General features: G+C 39.7%; 3 protein-coding genes across 3 annotated transcripts in view; all 3 read left to right on the forward strand.

Annotated features, from left to right (window-relative positions):
• The first annotated feature begins 5,700 nt into the window (after positions 1–5,700).
• On the forward strand, positions 5,701–10,103 carry LOC109479305. The gene is made up of 5 exons (XM_019781264.1): positions 5,701–6,103; positions 7,235–7,342; positions 8,052–8,120; positions 8,483–8,557; positions 9,118–10,103. Exons 1-5 carry the CDS (start codon positions 5,701–5,703, stop codon positions 10,101–10,103), a joined length of 1,641 nt encoding a protein of 546 aa, XP_019636823.1.
• Positions 10,104–10,715: 612 nt separating this feature from the next.
• Positions 10,716–12,790, forward strand: LOC109479316 (zinc finger protein with KRAB and SCAN domains 1-like). The gene is made up of 3 exons (XM_019781274.1): positions 10,716–11,031; positions 11,565–11,688; positions 11,790–12,790. Exons 1-3 carry the CDS (start codon positions 10,716–10,718, stop codon positions 12,553–12,555), a joined length of 1,206 nt encoding a protein of 401 aa, XP_019636833.1. The 3' UTR covers positions 12,556–12,790.
• Positions 12,791–15,776: 2,986 nt separating this feature from the next.
• LOC109479896 (ankyrin repeat and IBR domain-containing protein 1-like) overlaps positions 15,777–15,896 on the forward strand; it is a 28,387-nt gene continuing 28,267 nt past the window's right edge. Inside the window, exon 1 of the mRNA XM_019781951.1 lies at positions 15,777–15,814. The gene's annotated coding sequence lies outside the window, so the exon portion shown is untranslated. The remainder of the gene's footprint in view (positions 15,815–15,896) is intronic.

Raw genomic sequence — 15,896 nt, forward strand, 5'->3', positions numbered from 1 at the left:
GTCAACGTGGCCCCTACACACTTCCGCTATATCCAGATCTGTCTCAAATTATGAATTTCCACCAATTCATAATTAAGATTTGCGTCTTATTGGACCTTCTACGGTATCCTTTGAATATTTTCAGTAAATCCATTGAAATCTCCTTAGTAAAATTCCTTCTCTCTAGAATAAAATTTGGGACTTACCAAAAAGAACGGTCTAAAAAGGCGACCCAAGCGGAAAATACGACTTTAAACTTACTTTTGCTGGAAACTATCTTGCTACTTGTTGGAGAATAAAGTGATCGGTGATTAGTCAGTCAGAAAAAAAGTATTATGTCGATATAGAGAGAATAAAACTCATAAAAACTCACTCTCAGTCAATATCGTCAGGCAGCGAAGTTCTGCCGGTCGGTAACAGGACACAGGGTCAAAGGTCAGCCACGTGTGTCCTGTCCCGGCCATGTGTTTAGCAGATGTAGGGTGCGGCTGAATGTTTTATGCGTGGATTGTACCGTGGAGTTAAAAGACGTTTTCTACCTCCATGATTGTACCCAGGCTAGCTCTTTATATTAGACTGTACTTCATATTCGATGAAAGATCTGTGCTTTTGGCGAAGTTCCAATACTTCGAACACCTAAATGCAAACGATATACATTGTACTAGCATTTTTGATGCGCCTAGACAAACCCTGTATCACAAACATGATCTGTTCCCACAATTTGCATTGTACAAAAAAGCGAGAAGTTGACCACTCTGTATTAGCAAGTAGTTAGTATATAACCTCCTTGGTATTAGCCTAGTATATAGTATCCTTGTATGTTCCCTGTGTATGTATGTCTAAGTCAAGTAGTGCATCTTTTGTCTCCACTTTTCTATATACGTTTGTTATGTGTCTGTCAAATCTTGACCTGTACCTAGCCCGTCGTGGCATGAATGTACAATAAAGGTCTTTCAATCAACCATTACATGTCTGTCAAGTGATTATCTAGAAGAGGCCTAAATAAAAAAAAATGTTCACCAGTATTTAATGAATTTGGTTTCATAATCTTTATTGGCAAACATTTATTATATCTAATCATTTCATCTCTAGTAGTTCATTTTATGACGACATCACAAAACAACTATTTACCACCGTGTCCAAAATATTCCCTTACTTTCCCACTATCCCCAGCCACGAGAAAAAAATTACTACTAAGGTCAAAGAACCCACGTATTATAGAAGAAGTGGGTAAATTCTACTCTCCAAGCAGAGGTTTGGGTTATGGGGGTATTTTTAGCGTGTTTTTCTTTTTTTATCGGGGTTTCTCTTTTGCACTGAATGTGTTGGGTTTGGTGGGAAAAACATTCAGTACTCCCAAAACCCAAACCTCTGCTTGGAGAGTAGGTAAATTCGTCTTCCACTGCCTCAAAAAAAGTAGTCAAACCCAGGAAAACTAGTACGTACCATGTATGTTGTAGAATGTAGTATAATGTTAGACGTAGTCTCACATACCATTGTATTTTCTTTTTTCATGTTTCTTTTGTAACTGCATTTAGCCCCCGGACATATATTTGCAATAAACTTTCATTTAATAGTCACGTATATATAATACGATGAAGTTTAGAAAAGAGGAAGAATGTGCTCTACCTTCAAATATCGTGCCCACGACACTGTAAAGTAGCAGAAGGAAACAGAAAGAAACTGAAAGATAGAAACATACATGGTACGTACTAGTTTTGCTGGTTTTGACTTCTTCTTTTGAGGCAGTGGAAGACGAATTCACCCACTTCTTCTATGACACGTGGGTTCTTTGATCTTAGTAGTAATTTTTTTCTCGTGGCAGGGGATAGTGAGAAAGTAACAGAAAGTAACAGAAAGAAACTGAAGTAACAGAAAGTAAAGAAAGTAACAGAAAGAAACAGAACATCCTGGAGGGACATGGCTACAGCCGCCATGCATCTACCCTGATGCTTGCGGCTTGATTGATTGATTGATCGATTGATTACACTGTACATTGTTATTAACATTCAACTCACTGCTACTGCGGCCTCAAAAAGGCTATGGCGACCTTGCCCTACATTACATCACCTGCAAATAGCACCATAACTAGATCTGCCTACGACAAGGTCATTATAGAGAGACGGCAACTTCGTTATTAACGTATACAGGGATGCCAGGGGTATATACAGCGCAATTTTACGGAATACTGTGCAATTTTACTAGTATACAGTGCAATTTTACGCAATACAGTACAATCGTATTAGTATAACGTTACAGTGCAATTTTACGGAATACAGTACAATCGTATTATATAGTATATAAGTGCCATTTTTACCAGTAAAATTGAACTGTATTCCGTAATATTGTACTGTATACTAATACGATTTTACTGTATTCCGTAAAATTGCAATGTATACTAATACCATTGTACTGTATACTAGTAAAATTGTACTGTATACTAGTAAAATTGCACTGTAAAATCGCTCTGTAATACGTAAAATTGTACTGTATTCCGTAAAATCGCCCTGTAATACGTAGAATTGTACTGTATTCCGTAAAATTGGTCTGTAATACGTAAAATTATTGTACTGTATTCCGTAAAATCGCTCTTTAATACGTAAAATCGTACTGTATTCCGTAGAATTGTACTGTATTCCGTAACTGCACTGTATTCCGTAAAATCGCTCTGTAATTACGTAAAATTGTACTGTACTGTATTCCGTAAAATCGCTCTGCAATACGTAAAATTGTACAATATTCCGTAAAATTGCCCTGTAATACGTAAAATTGTACTGTATTCCGTAAAATCGCTCTGTAATACGTAAAATTGCACTGTATTCCGTAAAATCGCTCTGTAATACGTAAAATTGTACTGTATTCCGTAAAATCGCTCTGTAATACGTAAAATTGTACTGTATTCCGTAAAATTGCACTGTATTCCGTAAAATTGCACTGTATTCCGTAAAATTGCACTGTATTCCGTAAAATTGCACTGTATTCCGTAAAATTGCACTGTATTCCGTAAAATTGCACTGTATTCCGTACAATTGCACTGTATACTCTGACACCCCAGGAAAAGACAGACATCTCTGTCCCTTCTTGTATTGATTGGCTTATGTCCCAGTTACTCAGCCTATAGGGTTACCGCCGGTCAGTCCGTGCACGCTTATCCCAGCCATTGTTTATGTCTGCGTTATTCGACCTTGACCCGAATACTACCTCAACGTAGCAGCAAATCTTTTGGTGAATGCAAGTATTAAATTGATCGGACGGTTTCAAATTGTCCAGACAGTATTCAATACGCCTCCAGGAGTTTGGCTGGCATAAAAAAAATACAGAACACAAAAGAAAGCCTAAAAAAGATCACGTCCTCCGAGGCTCTGGCCTGGCTCTAGGCCTGGGTAGTCCATGGTAGTTAGCGACAATACGGAGCCGGGCACCCAGGATACCGAAGCTCCACGACTCAAGAACTCAGTACATACGTACAGTGCCGATTCATAAACCCCGCAAAAAGTCAGCATGTGCCGGCTTGTCGTATACGTCGCTATGTACTGCCGTAAATTCACAATACCAGCTTTGTATTCCTGTGGTTTAGTAGCATTTTTATTTTGGGTCGGAATTTTTTTTTTAAATTCGCCCGCGCGCACTAGTTTGGGGTTCTTCAGAGGATGTCATCCATAAAAGATAAAATTAAGACGGTGTTGCCTTAACAGTTACCCGTGAGAGAACAAAAACTACGTATCTAGATCTATGCACATTCTGAACAAATCTTTTTTATACAATACTACTAGCAATAACCCATACACCAATGTTACTGGTTAGTCCCAACATATTGACACCTTGCCCAACTATATGCTAGAACGTCCTTGCTATATGGCATGATTTTTCATTTTTCTCGGAAGGACGTTTGGCTATGAATGCGCTATGAATTGTCAGAGACCAAATATGCATGCTTTAGAATAAATGTCTTTATATAGAAACAAACACAGTGAATTTGATTGTTATTATAAACATTAGCTGTTGGTTATTAGAATAAGAAAAGTTAGCAATTCTGTTTAAAACTTCAATGCACTTCTTTTTATTGACGGAAATTTTATAGCGCAAATCTGGCTTTCTGTTGCCAAAAACTTGATTAGAAAAACAGATGTGCAAATTTCGCAGCCCCCGTTTTTAACAATGGACTGTTCCTCCCGCGCATGCGTAAAGACGCAGTCTACGTGTGCGCTGCCACGTATTGCGCATGCGCAGATCCCAATTCTTGGCACTGGCGTCGCCATTTTTGCTGCAGCCCAAAGCTGGAGCAGGTAAGAATCCTTTTCTTAAATTTCACCCATCTTAAGTGTTTATCTTGTCTTTCTTAAGTGTTCACAGCGGTTGGTTGTATACAGGGCGCATGCACCCGAAAAAACAATCGAAATCAGATCTGTTTTTAACTTCGCGGGAAACCGACTACTGTTTACGAAAACGGCGTATTTTTTCGCCAATGTCTGGCGCATTTGTTAAACTAAAAGTCCTTTCGACAAAATCCCTGGATTTCGGAATAATCAGGAGTTTTAAGTTTAACTTGGATGTGCCGATTTGCCAAAAGTTCAAGTCAAGTGTTGGAAACCTGTAGCCTTAAACTATTAAACCGGGAACTGCCTGGCAAAGGTTATGGCTCCAGACAGCATTATTTACTTCGTAGACTTGTAATATTTTGTCGCCCAGTTTTGCTTCCTTTTGCTCTGAGTTGCGGTTTCAGAGTCTGTTGGGTTGAGATAGAATCTTTTGTGATCTGAAGTATAGACTTCCTGGAATTATTGAAAGCTTCCTGATCGAATTATGTGTCCCTTCGTCTGTTTGGCTCCCCTCCGATACACTGTGGCTTCGTTCAGATATGGGCGATTCCATTGTAATGGGGGCGCATGTAAACTTTATGACTCCGTTTGTAAGAAGGGCGGAAGAAAAAAGGATTGAAATGATCTAGAATTACTTTAATTTATTTTTATTAGGTGTGAAATATTGACGATGAAGAAATTTGGAGGATTGAATAGAAGATTGTTGTGTTATTTTGTATAAATAAAATTCTATCCTCCCCATTTTTAATGGAAAAGTCCAGAATGTTGTGTTTCAGAGGAAGAAACCATATATTCTCTAGGGGGGTATTATTCTTTGAGGGAACTTTTGGCAACTTGCCAAAGATAATGGTCTATTATCCATTTCATGGTTTTTATCCATGAATAGCCCACACTGACTTGATTTTATGGATGACATCCACTGAATGCCAAAAAACTATTGAAATCCACAGCGAAAGTATTATAAAGTTGATAATAATGAAATTTTAAAGCGATAGTATGTAAGATTTTTCACTATTTTAAACATAAATGTTTTACACATTTTCTTGCACTATAAGCCTACCTGGGTTTATAATGACATTTGGGGAGTAAAAGATCAACGTCGTTGTGCCACAAAAACATGTTGAAGCTGCCAAAGATACTAGTAGCCGAACGAAAACCTCTTGTTTGTTTACATTCTTTTTAGGAGCCTCCTAAAAATACGACGGGCCTGGCACAACTTATTCTTACGCTGCGCTGTCGTTGGAAAAGCGAAATAGGGACACTCGTGTTGAAACTTATTGAAGATGACAATCTAGTGCAGAAAATTTCAATTATTTATATTTACAGTTTTGGTGCAAAAATCTTACATAATATCGCTTTAACCTGATGTTTTTTTACTTTTTCCTACTGTAGCATATTGGAGATGTCTGGGTTTGACATCTTCCGATTGGCGGACCGACCGCTACCGAACCGCAGCACGAACTTCAACTACGCCATCTACGTCCCAGACGCGGGCAGTATCGCTCCGGTAGATTTCGTGGAACAGCTTTGCGGACTGGTATCTTTCGGCGCGTGCGGAAGACAAGGAAATGCGTTGTACTGTGCAATTTGCTTCAAGTCGAAAGTTGGCTATCACCGCGTCTGCAAGTCGGTCGAGAGTATCTTTCCCGACATTGAGTTTGTCGTCAAAAGCCCGATGAAACTGAAACCGTTGGGGTACATCGATGCCATACGCAATGATTGTGAGATTATGATCGTGTACGAAGGAGGCATCATTGTGGAGGGAAGAGACAAGGAGGAAGAACAATCACAGGAAGAGCAAGAAGGTACTGTGAATTTAGTTAAGTTTATGGCACTTGAGTTTTGAACTGTTTAAAGCGATATCATGTAAGATTTTCACTATTTTAAACATTGTTGTTTTACACATTTTCTTGCTTGCGCTATAACGTACAAGCCTACTTGGGTTCATAAATTGACATTTGGGGAGTAAAAGATTGAAAACGTTGAGCAAAAACTGTTGGAAAACTGCCAACTCCACAGCGCTAGTGTGTAATGTGGCCATGTTGTTTGTTTACATTCTTTTTGGGAGCCTCCTAAAAGTACAGTTTTGTTGGGTTACCAAATGGAAATCAGTTGTTCTAAACTGAAGGTACTACCCAACTGTTTTAAGATCAATAAATAAATAAACAGTGGCCCTGACACAACTTATTCTTGCGCTGCACTGAGTTGCCAGAAAAGTGAAATAGCGATGCAAATACATTTGTATGTTGAAAGTTATTTAAAATTTCAATTATTATATTTACAGTTTTGGCACAAAAATCTTGCATAATATGCCTCACTCTAAATTATTAATGAGCTGTCAATCTAAGAATTTGCCCTGTACAGGTATGGCACATTACCAACATGTCAATGAAGAAAACTGTGATTGAAATATGACTGTGCTTTTTCCTTCCATATTTCTGTATTTGTTAACAATAGGTTATACAGTGTTGTAGCTTTACTAACCACCTGTTTATTGATTTTTCACATTTTTTATTATTCTTCAAAGTTAATGAAGATTAGCAAATCCTTGAGTTTCTACTTTTTGTGTAATCAGTCATTAGGCCACAGCAAGTAAATTTTATGGATGACATCCTCCACAGACTCCAAATCTAATGCAAAACAACTTGAAAAATATGTTTTCAATCATTGTATGAATGGTTTGATTCAGTGGGAACATCACATATACACAGCCAACATCACGCAAAAGGAATGAAATTCTGCATCTAAGTAAACGACAAAACAATAAATTATGTTTTGTCTTGTCAGTTAGTTATCTGCCATCCATATTCCAACATGGCAACAGACATCTTTGCCCTGTGGTATGTTGACCACTGTCAGAGGTCTGTCACTGTCACTTGTTTTTTTTCCAAATCAGATGAAAATTTGTGTAATCAGTCATTACTACTCTTTTCCAGAACCAGTTCAACTTAAAGAAGAGTCCATTGTGCCAACAGGGAGGAAAAGGAGACGAAAACAGGACAAGCGCCTGGTGCACAGACAGCCACCCCCTGAAGAAGAAGGAGGTAGTACAGTCCAAATACTACAACTTCACATCTGATAATATTTTGCATAGCACGTTAGCAGAACGTACTGCGCCTACGCAAAACCCCAATTTTTCACGGTTTTCGTTGTTTTTTTTGTCAACGTTGCATTAGAATTTTGCTTGTTGCAGACAATTTTTTTTCCGACACAACATTTTGAAACTACAGACGGAGTATTAACCTTATATGCACGAATACAACCTTATATAAGACTTTCTGCTTAAGTGCTATGCACAATACATTATGGGTTTCGCACAGGTGCAGTACGTTCTGCTGACGTGCTTCTTTGCATAAGCTAACAGTAATATAGGTTTGGGTAGCACGTTGGCAGAACGTACTGCACCTGCGCAAAATCCGTAATGTATTTTGCACAGCATTCCGGCAGAACATCTCGTATAAGGTTGTATTCGCGCATATAAGGTTAACATCCCGTCTGTAGTTTCCAAATGTTATGTCGGAAAAGATATCCTCTGCAACAGGCAAAATTTTAATACAACGGTGACCAAAAATCCAATGAAAACCATTAAAAATCAGGGTTTTGCGCAGGCGTAGTACGTTCTGCCGACATGCTGGTTTGGGTCCCCCAAGCAGCTTCCTTTGGAACTGCAGGGTTTTCTTTGTATTGGAAACTTAGTGTTTAATCAATGATATTATATCAGCTCCTAAGTTTAATGTTTTTTTCTCTTTTCAGGACTTGTTATAGATGAAGGTTTGGAGGAGTACTACACAACAAATGATCAACAAAATGTGCCAAGTTATGGTAAGAGCTTTGTTGCACTTGCCAAAAGCACTATGTAGTTGTAAGCTTATTTTCAGTTTTTAGAATTTGATCTGAATTTTATGACGTCGAAAATGGTAGGGATAGTGCTAGGTTTCAACTTGTAATAAATGTATTTGTGCATGAGGTACTAGTACGTGAAAGGTCGTTGACCTTATATGAAGGGGTTGGGCAAGGGATTATGCAAATGAGCCACATACCTTGGATGGAATCAAAGCTGTTGCAGTACTAGTGGTGGTGTACTTGAAGTTTGTTTCTTTTCAAACCTGTATACCTGTTTGTTGATTTACATGTTTGTCTATTTATTTTAGATACACTAAGTCCTGTTTGTTGTTTGTTGACAGGAAAAGATTCTTACCCTTCTGCGGAGCCAGCAAAAACATGGACGCCAAAACAGAGTAGACAAGACATTGTGGAAGGTAAGAAAAAACTTCTCCCTAGCTCTTGACAATGGCTTCCTCCAATAATTATATACGTGACAGACTTTTTTAGGTGTATTTAGCACGTCGGCAGAACGTACTGTGCCTTCCTTGGATGTTTGGTCAACGTTGCATTAGAATTTTGTCTGTTGCAGAGGATAACATCATAATATCATCAGGGTCCATAATATCGCCACCTTGAGAAAAAGTATGCTTAAAGATATTTTTACTGCAACATACCCTAGGTATGTACATTTGAGGTGTGCAGGAATGCATACCAAAAGTATGTTGCAGTAAAAATATCTTTAAGCACACTGTTTCTCAAGGTGGTGATATTATGGACCCTGGTGATATTATGGACACGGATGTTATCTTTTCCGACACAATATTTGGAAACTACAGTCGGGATGTTAACCTTATACGACCACTACAACATGAGACCAGTCCATTTGGAGGGGAGGGGGTTGGGGTGTGTGTTCAAATTCCATACTCATTCTCAAGTGCCCAAGTCACGTCTGTAAGATAAAAAATCATGTACCGCATTTCTTTCCTGTATTTAGGAGCTAAAGGAAATACAGCATCTCAACTTGGAGGGAGTCATTTTGGAGGAAAAGGGTGGATCCCGATAGCCCCAAAGTCGGCGTTGCCCCGTGTTGGAGACTCTAGTTTGCTAGCCAGTGCAAACATTACCATTGGAATGATCCAGAATCCGGATAGAACCAGTCAGGAAGCCATCTATGGCGAATCGGAAGTGTGGTCGGTTGCGCCGGTTGGTTCAAGGGATGTGAAGTTACCGTCACAGTTGCACGACGCCAATTTTTCCGAGGGGTATCGCTGCGAAATCTGTCTCGCGTGGTTCAAGACTTTACGAATGCGGTCGAGTCATATTACGAGCTGTCGGTACAAGTACGGTCTAGCACGAGACGGGAGAACCTTCGACGTGCGACAGAGACACCTCACAAAAACCGGGCGCGGGAATCATCAAGACGACGGAGAAAGTCTACTCAAGAAGGAATACAAGTGTGAACTGTGTGGCAAGTCGTTTGACAGGCTTCGGATTCGATCCAGTCACATGAAAAGTTGCAGAGAGAAAGGCGACCGTGCCAACGAAGTGTGGAACAAACAGTACAGAGGAAAGAAACGAGGAAGGAAGGGGAAGAAAGCCATGAAGGTCCGGGAACTTCTTAAAGAACTCATGGAGGCTAAGGACGATGGTTCAGAGGGTTCTTCAAAACAAGAGCTTGAAGTTAAAGATGATAAAGTTGAAGAAGACAGTGAGGAAGAAAGTAAACCGAAGACAAAACATTCCCCTGAAGGAAAAAACACTGAAAACATGACAGAAGATGGAAATGTGCAAGGAGTGATGGGAAATAAGCCAGACAAAGATACCAATGAACAAGGTAATGCAATATCAGACATCAGTGAACAAGGTAACACACATAGAACCGGCATGGAGCAAGGCATGGCAGGTGCAACAGTAGGAAAAGTTGACGAAAATTGCTCGGATGAAAAAAGTGTGCGAGAAAACAACAGAAACGTCCAATGAAAGTGGCAAAGTGGCAACAGCTTCACATGAAACAAAAGAATGTGAGAAAATAAATGAGGCAGGACAGTCTAGGCTTGGTGACAAAGTACCTTTGCAGCAAAAGAATAGAAAGCATCTTATTGGGAAAAGTGGGTTGATTTGCCCCTTTTGTCCAGCTAAGTTTTCGTGTAAGCAGCGTTACCAGGCACATCTTGATAGTCATTCCGTACCCGAACGGCCCCCCTCCCCCTTCAAATGCACCAAGTGTTCCGCTCCGCTTCAGAGCAGGAAAGATTTAAAGATCCACAGTAGGATCCACAACCGCGAAGGGGAACACTCGTGCAACGTTTGCGGCGCTAAATTCCGCCAGACGCAGTCACGTGACAGGCACCTACGCAAAATCCACCCGGAGTTTGTCCAGCAGCAGAAAATTGGTGAACAGGGAGCGCAAGAAATTAAACCCCATCAAAGCTGCTTCCTGTTACCTATGTGGGAAGCCGGTTGCAGATATTGACGAGTATAAGATCCACATGAAAGAGCATCGCGATATGAAGAGGGATGTAGAAAGCCGGCCGTACTCAGTGCCTTGTGTGCTCCGCACGATACCGGGACGCGAAAACCATCCAGTTACACATGCATAACCACACGGGAAGGGAGTGGGAATGGCATCGCTTACCCGACGCTGCTAACAGCACGCAAAACGTCGCCTGCGATCCAAACCCGTCAACGGTTCAGTCCGAAAAAGAAAAGACGGCAGAAGAGAAGGAAAAAGATGAAGACAAGCTGTGGAAAGATCTGGAGAAGGTCGTCGGCTTGGATTTGACACAAGAGTTAAAGAAACGCAACCTTTTCAAACCACAGCCGAAAGAAAACAACCATAAAGTTGCAGTCGTGTTGCCTAAGCCAAACCCTCTACAAACCGAGGCTTCTATCAGACAAATTATGGCCGGTATGAATCAAAAAATCATTCCTACTGGACCCGACAGTTCTGATGCACAAGAAACAAAAGACAGCAGCACCAAAAACCAGGTTCACCGTCAAATGTAACAAAGGGAGATGGTCTACAGAAGAGACAGAAAAAAAGAATGCAGTTGCACAGCATCATAGCCAACTTAACACAAGTCAGATCAGGGCAGGAGGGGGAGAGGCCATCCTTGGAACAGCGAGCTGAAGAACCCAGTGGTAAAAATCAGTGGGAGGAAGTGCAAGTAAAGGAAGAGCCGTTAAATCTTGTGACAGAACCTATTCCAAATACGGTATCACGTGTCAATGAAGATCCTGAAGCTCCCAATGTGATGATACAGCATCGAAATGATGTGACAACTGCAACTGAACAAAACATTTCTTCATTCCATTTTATGGTGGATGAGACTACGGAAAACTCTGATCCTGCTACTATCAATGCTGGGTATCCTGTGCCAAATCCCTTGGAAGTTGAGGAGGAATTAGAGAATTTGAATACTTCACTAAATGCTGCTATAGAGTTGAGCAAAGAGCTGGAGTCTGTCAGCGAAACTGAAGTAGCTGATGCCAGGACTACAGAAAGTAGTAGATGTAGTGCCAAGGAAGTCACATCATTGGGGGGTGGTGCAGAGGTGACGACAGGGTGTGGCGAGGGACCAAGTGAGCACCAAGAGGACCCTGGGAAATTTATAAGTGTGACGACAGAGGCAGCTGCCAATAGAAATGAAACTGGGGGAGGGTCAGGAGAGTTGGGAGAGGGGGTAGGGGTAGGGGGAGGAGGGGTCGAAGGACAGGCAGGAACAGAAGCGTTGAAAAAGACGCAGATTACATCATTGGATCTGATATCACAGCCTCCACAAAACCAGCGAGAGGTAAAAGAAAAGCGTCTGTACCGCGAGGAGGTCCGGGAAAACGTCCACGGCGCTCACCGAGGACTCCTACGAAATCTAAGGAACCCAAAGAAGTAACCCTGACCAAGAAAGATCACAAAAAGCCCCTCAAAAAGAGTCCGATATTGCTAGACCTGTTGGGGAAGTCAGGACACAGTTTGGGTACCGTGGACAGCAAGATTGGTACAGCAAACCTACAAACACAGAACTGTCACGCTGAAGGCAGTTTTGCTGTCAAAGGGAGTACGGACGTAGCAAGCAAAGTTGTCATGACTGAAAGGGTTTGTAAAGAAGGACACAACGTCGCAGACCCGTCTGCAGTGGTCCATCAGAAAAACTGTAGTTGCTGTGCCAAGGAGCTACACCTGGCGTTCCCGAATAAGGTCAACATGCGTGCGTTGGTGGACCAGCGACCGTTCTACTGTAACGTCTGCGGCGCCCGGTACAACGAGGAGGCAACACTGCGCATGCACATGAGGCTGCACCCGCCCGGTTCGCAACCCGCGCCGCCGCTACGCAAGAACGAGCAGGGACAGTTCATTTGTGTTGTGTGCGGGGGCAAGTTCAGCGACAAGGATGAACTGATACGACATTCCAGGATACACCCTCTTCTGTATTAATGATACTCCCCTTTATTGCTGCTTCATGGCTGACTTTTCAGAAAGCAAAATAGCATCAGGTGTAACAAGCTGGTAAATACCCCCCAGCAGGAATGTACCCGGGGTACATTTTGGTCAGGAGTATGTACTGGCCTGCTACACCAGTGAGATGTTATTGCCAATGTTAAACGCAAGTCTTTCACTGATGTTTCACAGATGGTTTTTGCTCATATAAGGCCACAGTAAGTAAATTTTTATGTATGACATCCTCCACAGACTCCAAATCTAATACGATAGGGCGAAAAAAAACAAGGCGGGCTGAAAAAAAAACAAGATTCATACATCTTCAAATTTTGACATCATAAACTTTATTAAACAAGAAATGCTACATATATTGTGGTTAGTTTACTGCCAACTATTACAACATCAATTTCTCACTGAAACAACTTTAGAAAAACTAATTTTTCAATCATTGTACAAATTGGTTTTGATTCAGCGGGAACATCACGTAAACACAGCCACCGTCACATATTTGCCCATTTTCGGCATGTTGACCACTGTCAGGGGGCAACAAAATTTCTTTTTTTCCCCAAAAATCATGCAAAAATTAATGTGCGCATTGATGTCATCCATAAAAATTGCTTGCTATGGCCTAATACTTATACTACTGAAGGCTGTTGTCTTAATGTTGTTTAATTATTTCCCTTATACCACTCAACTTAGATTGTACTCAACAGGAGGACTATTCATACATTATTGTCATAGAAACATTAATATTCATCAAATGTGGCAATTTAAACATGAAATATGCAGTACATTTTTTTGCAAATGAGCAAATATGCCAAGTGTGTTATACTATTCATAGGAAGTTATATGCAGTCTCGGGCATTTTATTATAAGGCCACACCAATTTAATTTGTTGGTTCTCAGACTCCCCTCTTAATTTTTTTCTGATTTGCAAAAAAAATATTCTGGTTCTGAATCAGCTTATATTTTGCCCCCAACAGTTGAGGAAAGTCCTTTTCTTTCTACTTGTTACAGTTTTTCTATCTATCAATGCAGTCGTTAAAAGTTTAAAATTCATTGTTTAAATATTAACCCAGCCTTTTGTGTTGACTAAATCATGGCTCCTATCAAGGCATTTGGGGCCTGGACCTATTTTTATTTTTTCGCTCTGTCGACTCGCATCATATTTTTTCTGAAAAAATCTGACAGCCAACAAATAAAATTGTTGTGGCCTAAAGCATCACAGGGTGATAGTTGTTGGACCAAATACATAAATGTATTTGTTTATTTCAAGTTGAGGAAAGAGATATACATGACACGCAAAAAAGTTTCCACAAAATACTTTATTTATTGAATGAGCGACTACTAACAACATTAATGCCTAGTACTTAGCATTATAATATACATGTACTCTAACTATTTTCCAATTATTACCAGAAACTTGGTTCAGATATATGTATTAATATCTATAAAACTAATATTATTCATGTAGTGAGTTTGGTTTCTATTCTGCAAGCATGTACAATGTACTTTCTAACTTTAACTCCAATACATACTATGTGAAAGTTGTAGTATTTGTAAAACAGACATCAATATGTGTTATTGTTAAAGTTTACCTGCTATGTGAATATATTTTCATATGTATGGTATTTCTTAACAAAACTAACATTGTATATGCACTACTTTGCAGCAACTTGCTAGTGACTATGAACACCATATAGTAAAAATGAACTCAATACATTAGGCCACACCAATTTAATTTGTGGGTTCTCAGATTAGCCTCTTCATTTTTTTCTGATTTTGCAAAAAAAAAAAGAAGAAAAAATACGTACTGGTTATGAATCAACTCAAATATGCTCATATTTTGCCCCCAACAGTTGAGGTAAGTCATTTTCTTCTTAGTTGTTACAGTTTTCCCATCTATCATTGCAGTGGTTTGATAAAAAGCCAAAATTCGTTGTTTGAATATCAACCAAGCCTTTTGGGGCTATAATAGGATGCCTTGACCTGTTTTTATTTGTCCTTTTTTTCGCCCTGTCGTTTGATTTTTTTTGGAAAAAAGATCAGAGAACCAACAAATTAAATTGGTGTGGCCTTAGGGCTTGTTCAAAACATTAAAGTGCAAAATTTACAACATGGTACAATGTAACATCATCCTTTTCCATTGCAAGTTTCTATTCAGATGTTAAAACACACTTTTTATATCTTTAAACCTGACAGTGATAAGCTTTTTGCAATTTGATATCGGCTCCACTTTATTTGGACAATCATAACTTAAATAAACCTTGTACTAACTTCATTGCAGAGTGGTTTTGTGTATTATTTTTATTGAGCTACAAGTTGTACAGGATTAGTGTCTTAAACTGTCTTTGTTGAATGTGAAAATTCTATTTATTTAAGTTTGTACACTTCAAAATAAAATGATGATCCAAAAGATCAACATGAATCAAAACACTAAAAAGAACTAGAAAGGTAACATTCGCAAAGCAAATGCATAATGTTTAGCTTCGCATATTGTTCGCCTTGAACCAGACGTCTGTCACCATGGTAACTGGTGTTGGGTTACATAATGTTGCAATTTTATAGCAGGAGGGATTTAGACTCCTGTCTAACCATGTATATGAATGTGTTTGAGTAAGAACATTCATATACATGGTTAGACAGGAGTGTAAATCCCTCCTGCTATAAAATTGCAACATGATGTAACCCAACACCAGTTACCATGGTGACAGACGTCTGGTTCAGGTCATTGACCTTATTCGTTTGGAGAAGACGAGGAAACAGCGAAAACAATATATTTTCCTTCGGTAAACATAATTAAGTTCTAGGGAGTGAATACCTGACAAAAAATAAGTATATAAAAATTCATGTTTTCCTTACATTCTTTTGATCTTGTCATCTTGCTTTGTTTTATTTTGAATGTCTTAGAACTACATCTGTAACTAAATTATGTAAAGGTATCTTTAGTTAATAAAAGACAATCTCGAATACCTTTAATTGGTTAAGAAATACTTGTCAGTCGTCTAAAACACCATTGAATAATCGTTTCATCACTTCGACAGGGTTTTGCGTCATTGGTTGAGAGAGGTAAGTGTCAAATGATTCGTTTAGAATTGACAAGTAGCACCCCCAAAGGAGCACTTTGTGGTTTGACTAATGCAATGGGACGTCACATCCAATCAGAGGCGTCCTCTGGCGGACAAAATGGAACTGCAGTTTTTTTCCTCAGGTCAGAAATCTCCCAGAGTGCACCGCGACAAGATGGCTGCCAAAGGTAAGCTGGTGGGAAAGTTTTTGTTTTGTTTTGATAATTTTCTCCCTTTCTCCGCTATTTTTCATACCTGCGGCAAACTTGC

Source organism: Branchiostoma belcheri, unplaced genomic scaffold (genome assembly GCF_001625305.1).
Source record: "Branchiostoma belcheri isolate BF01 breed outbred unplaced genomic scaffold, Haploidv18h27 scaffold107, whole genome shotgun sequence".
In the NCBI taxonomy this organism is placed as follows: Eukaryota; Metazoa; Chordata; class Leptocardii; order Amphioxiformes; family Branchiostomatidae; genus Branchiostoma; species Branchiostoma belcheri.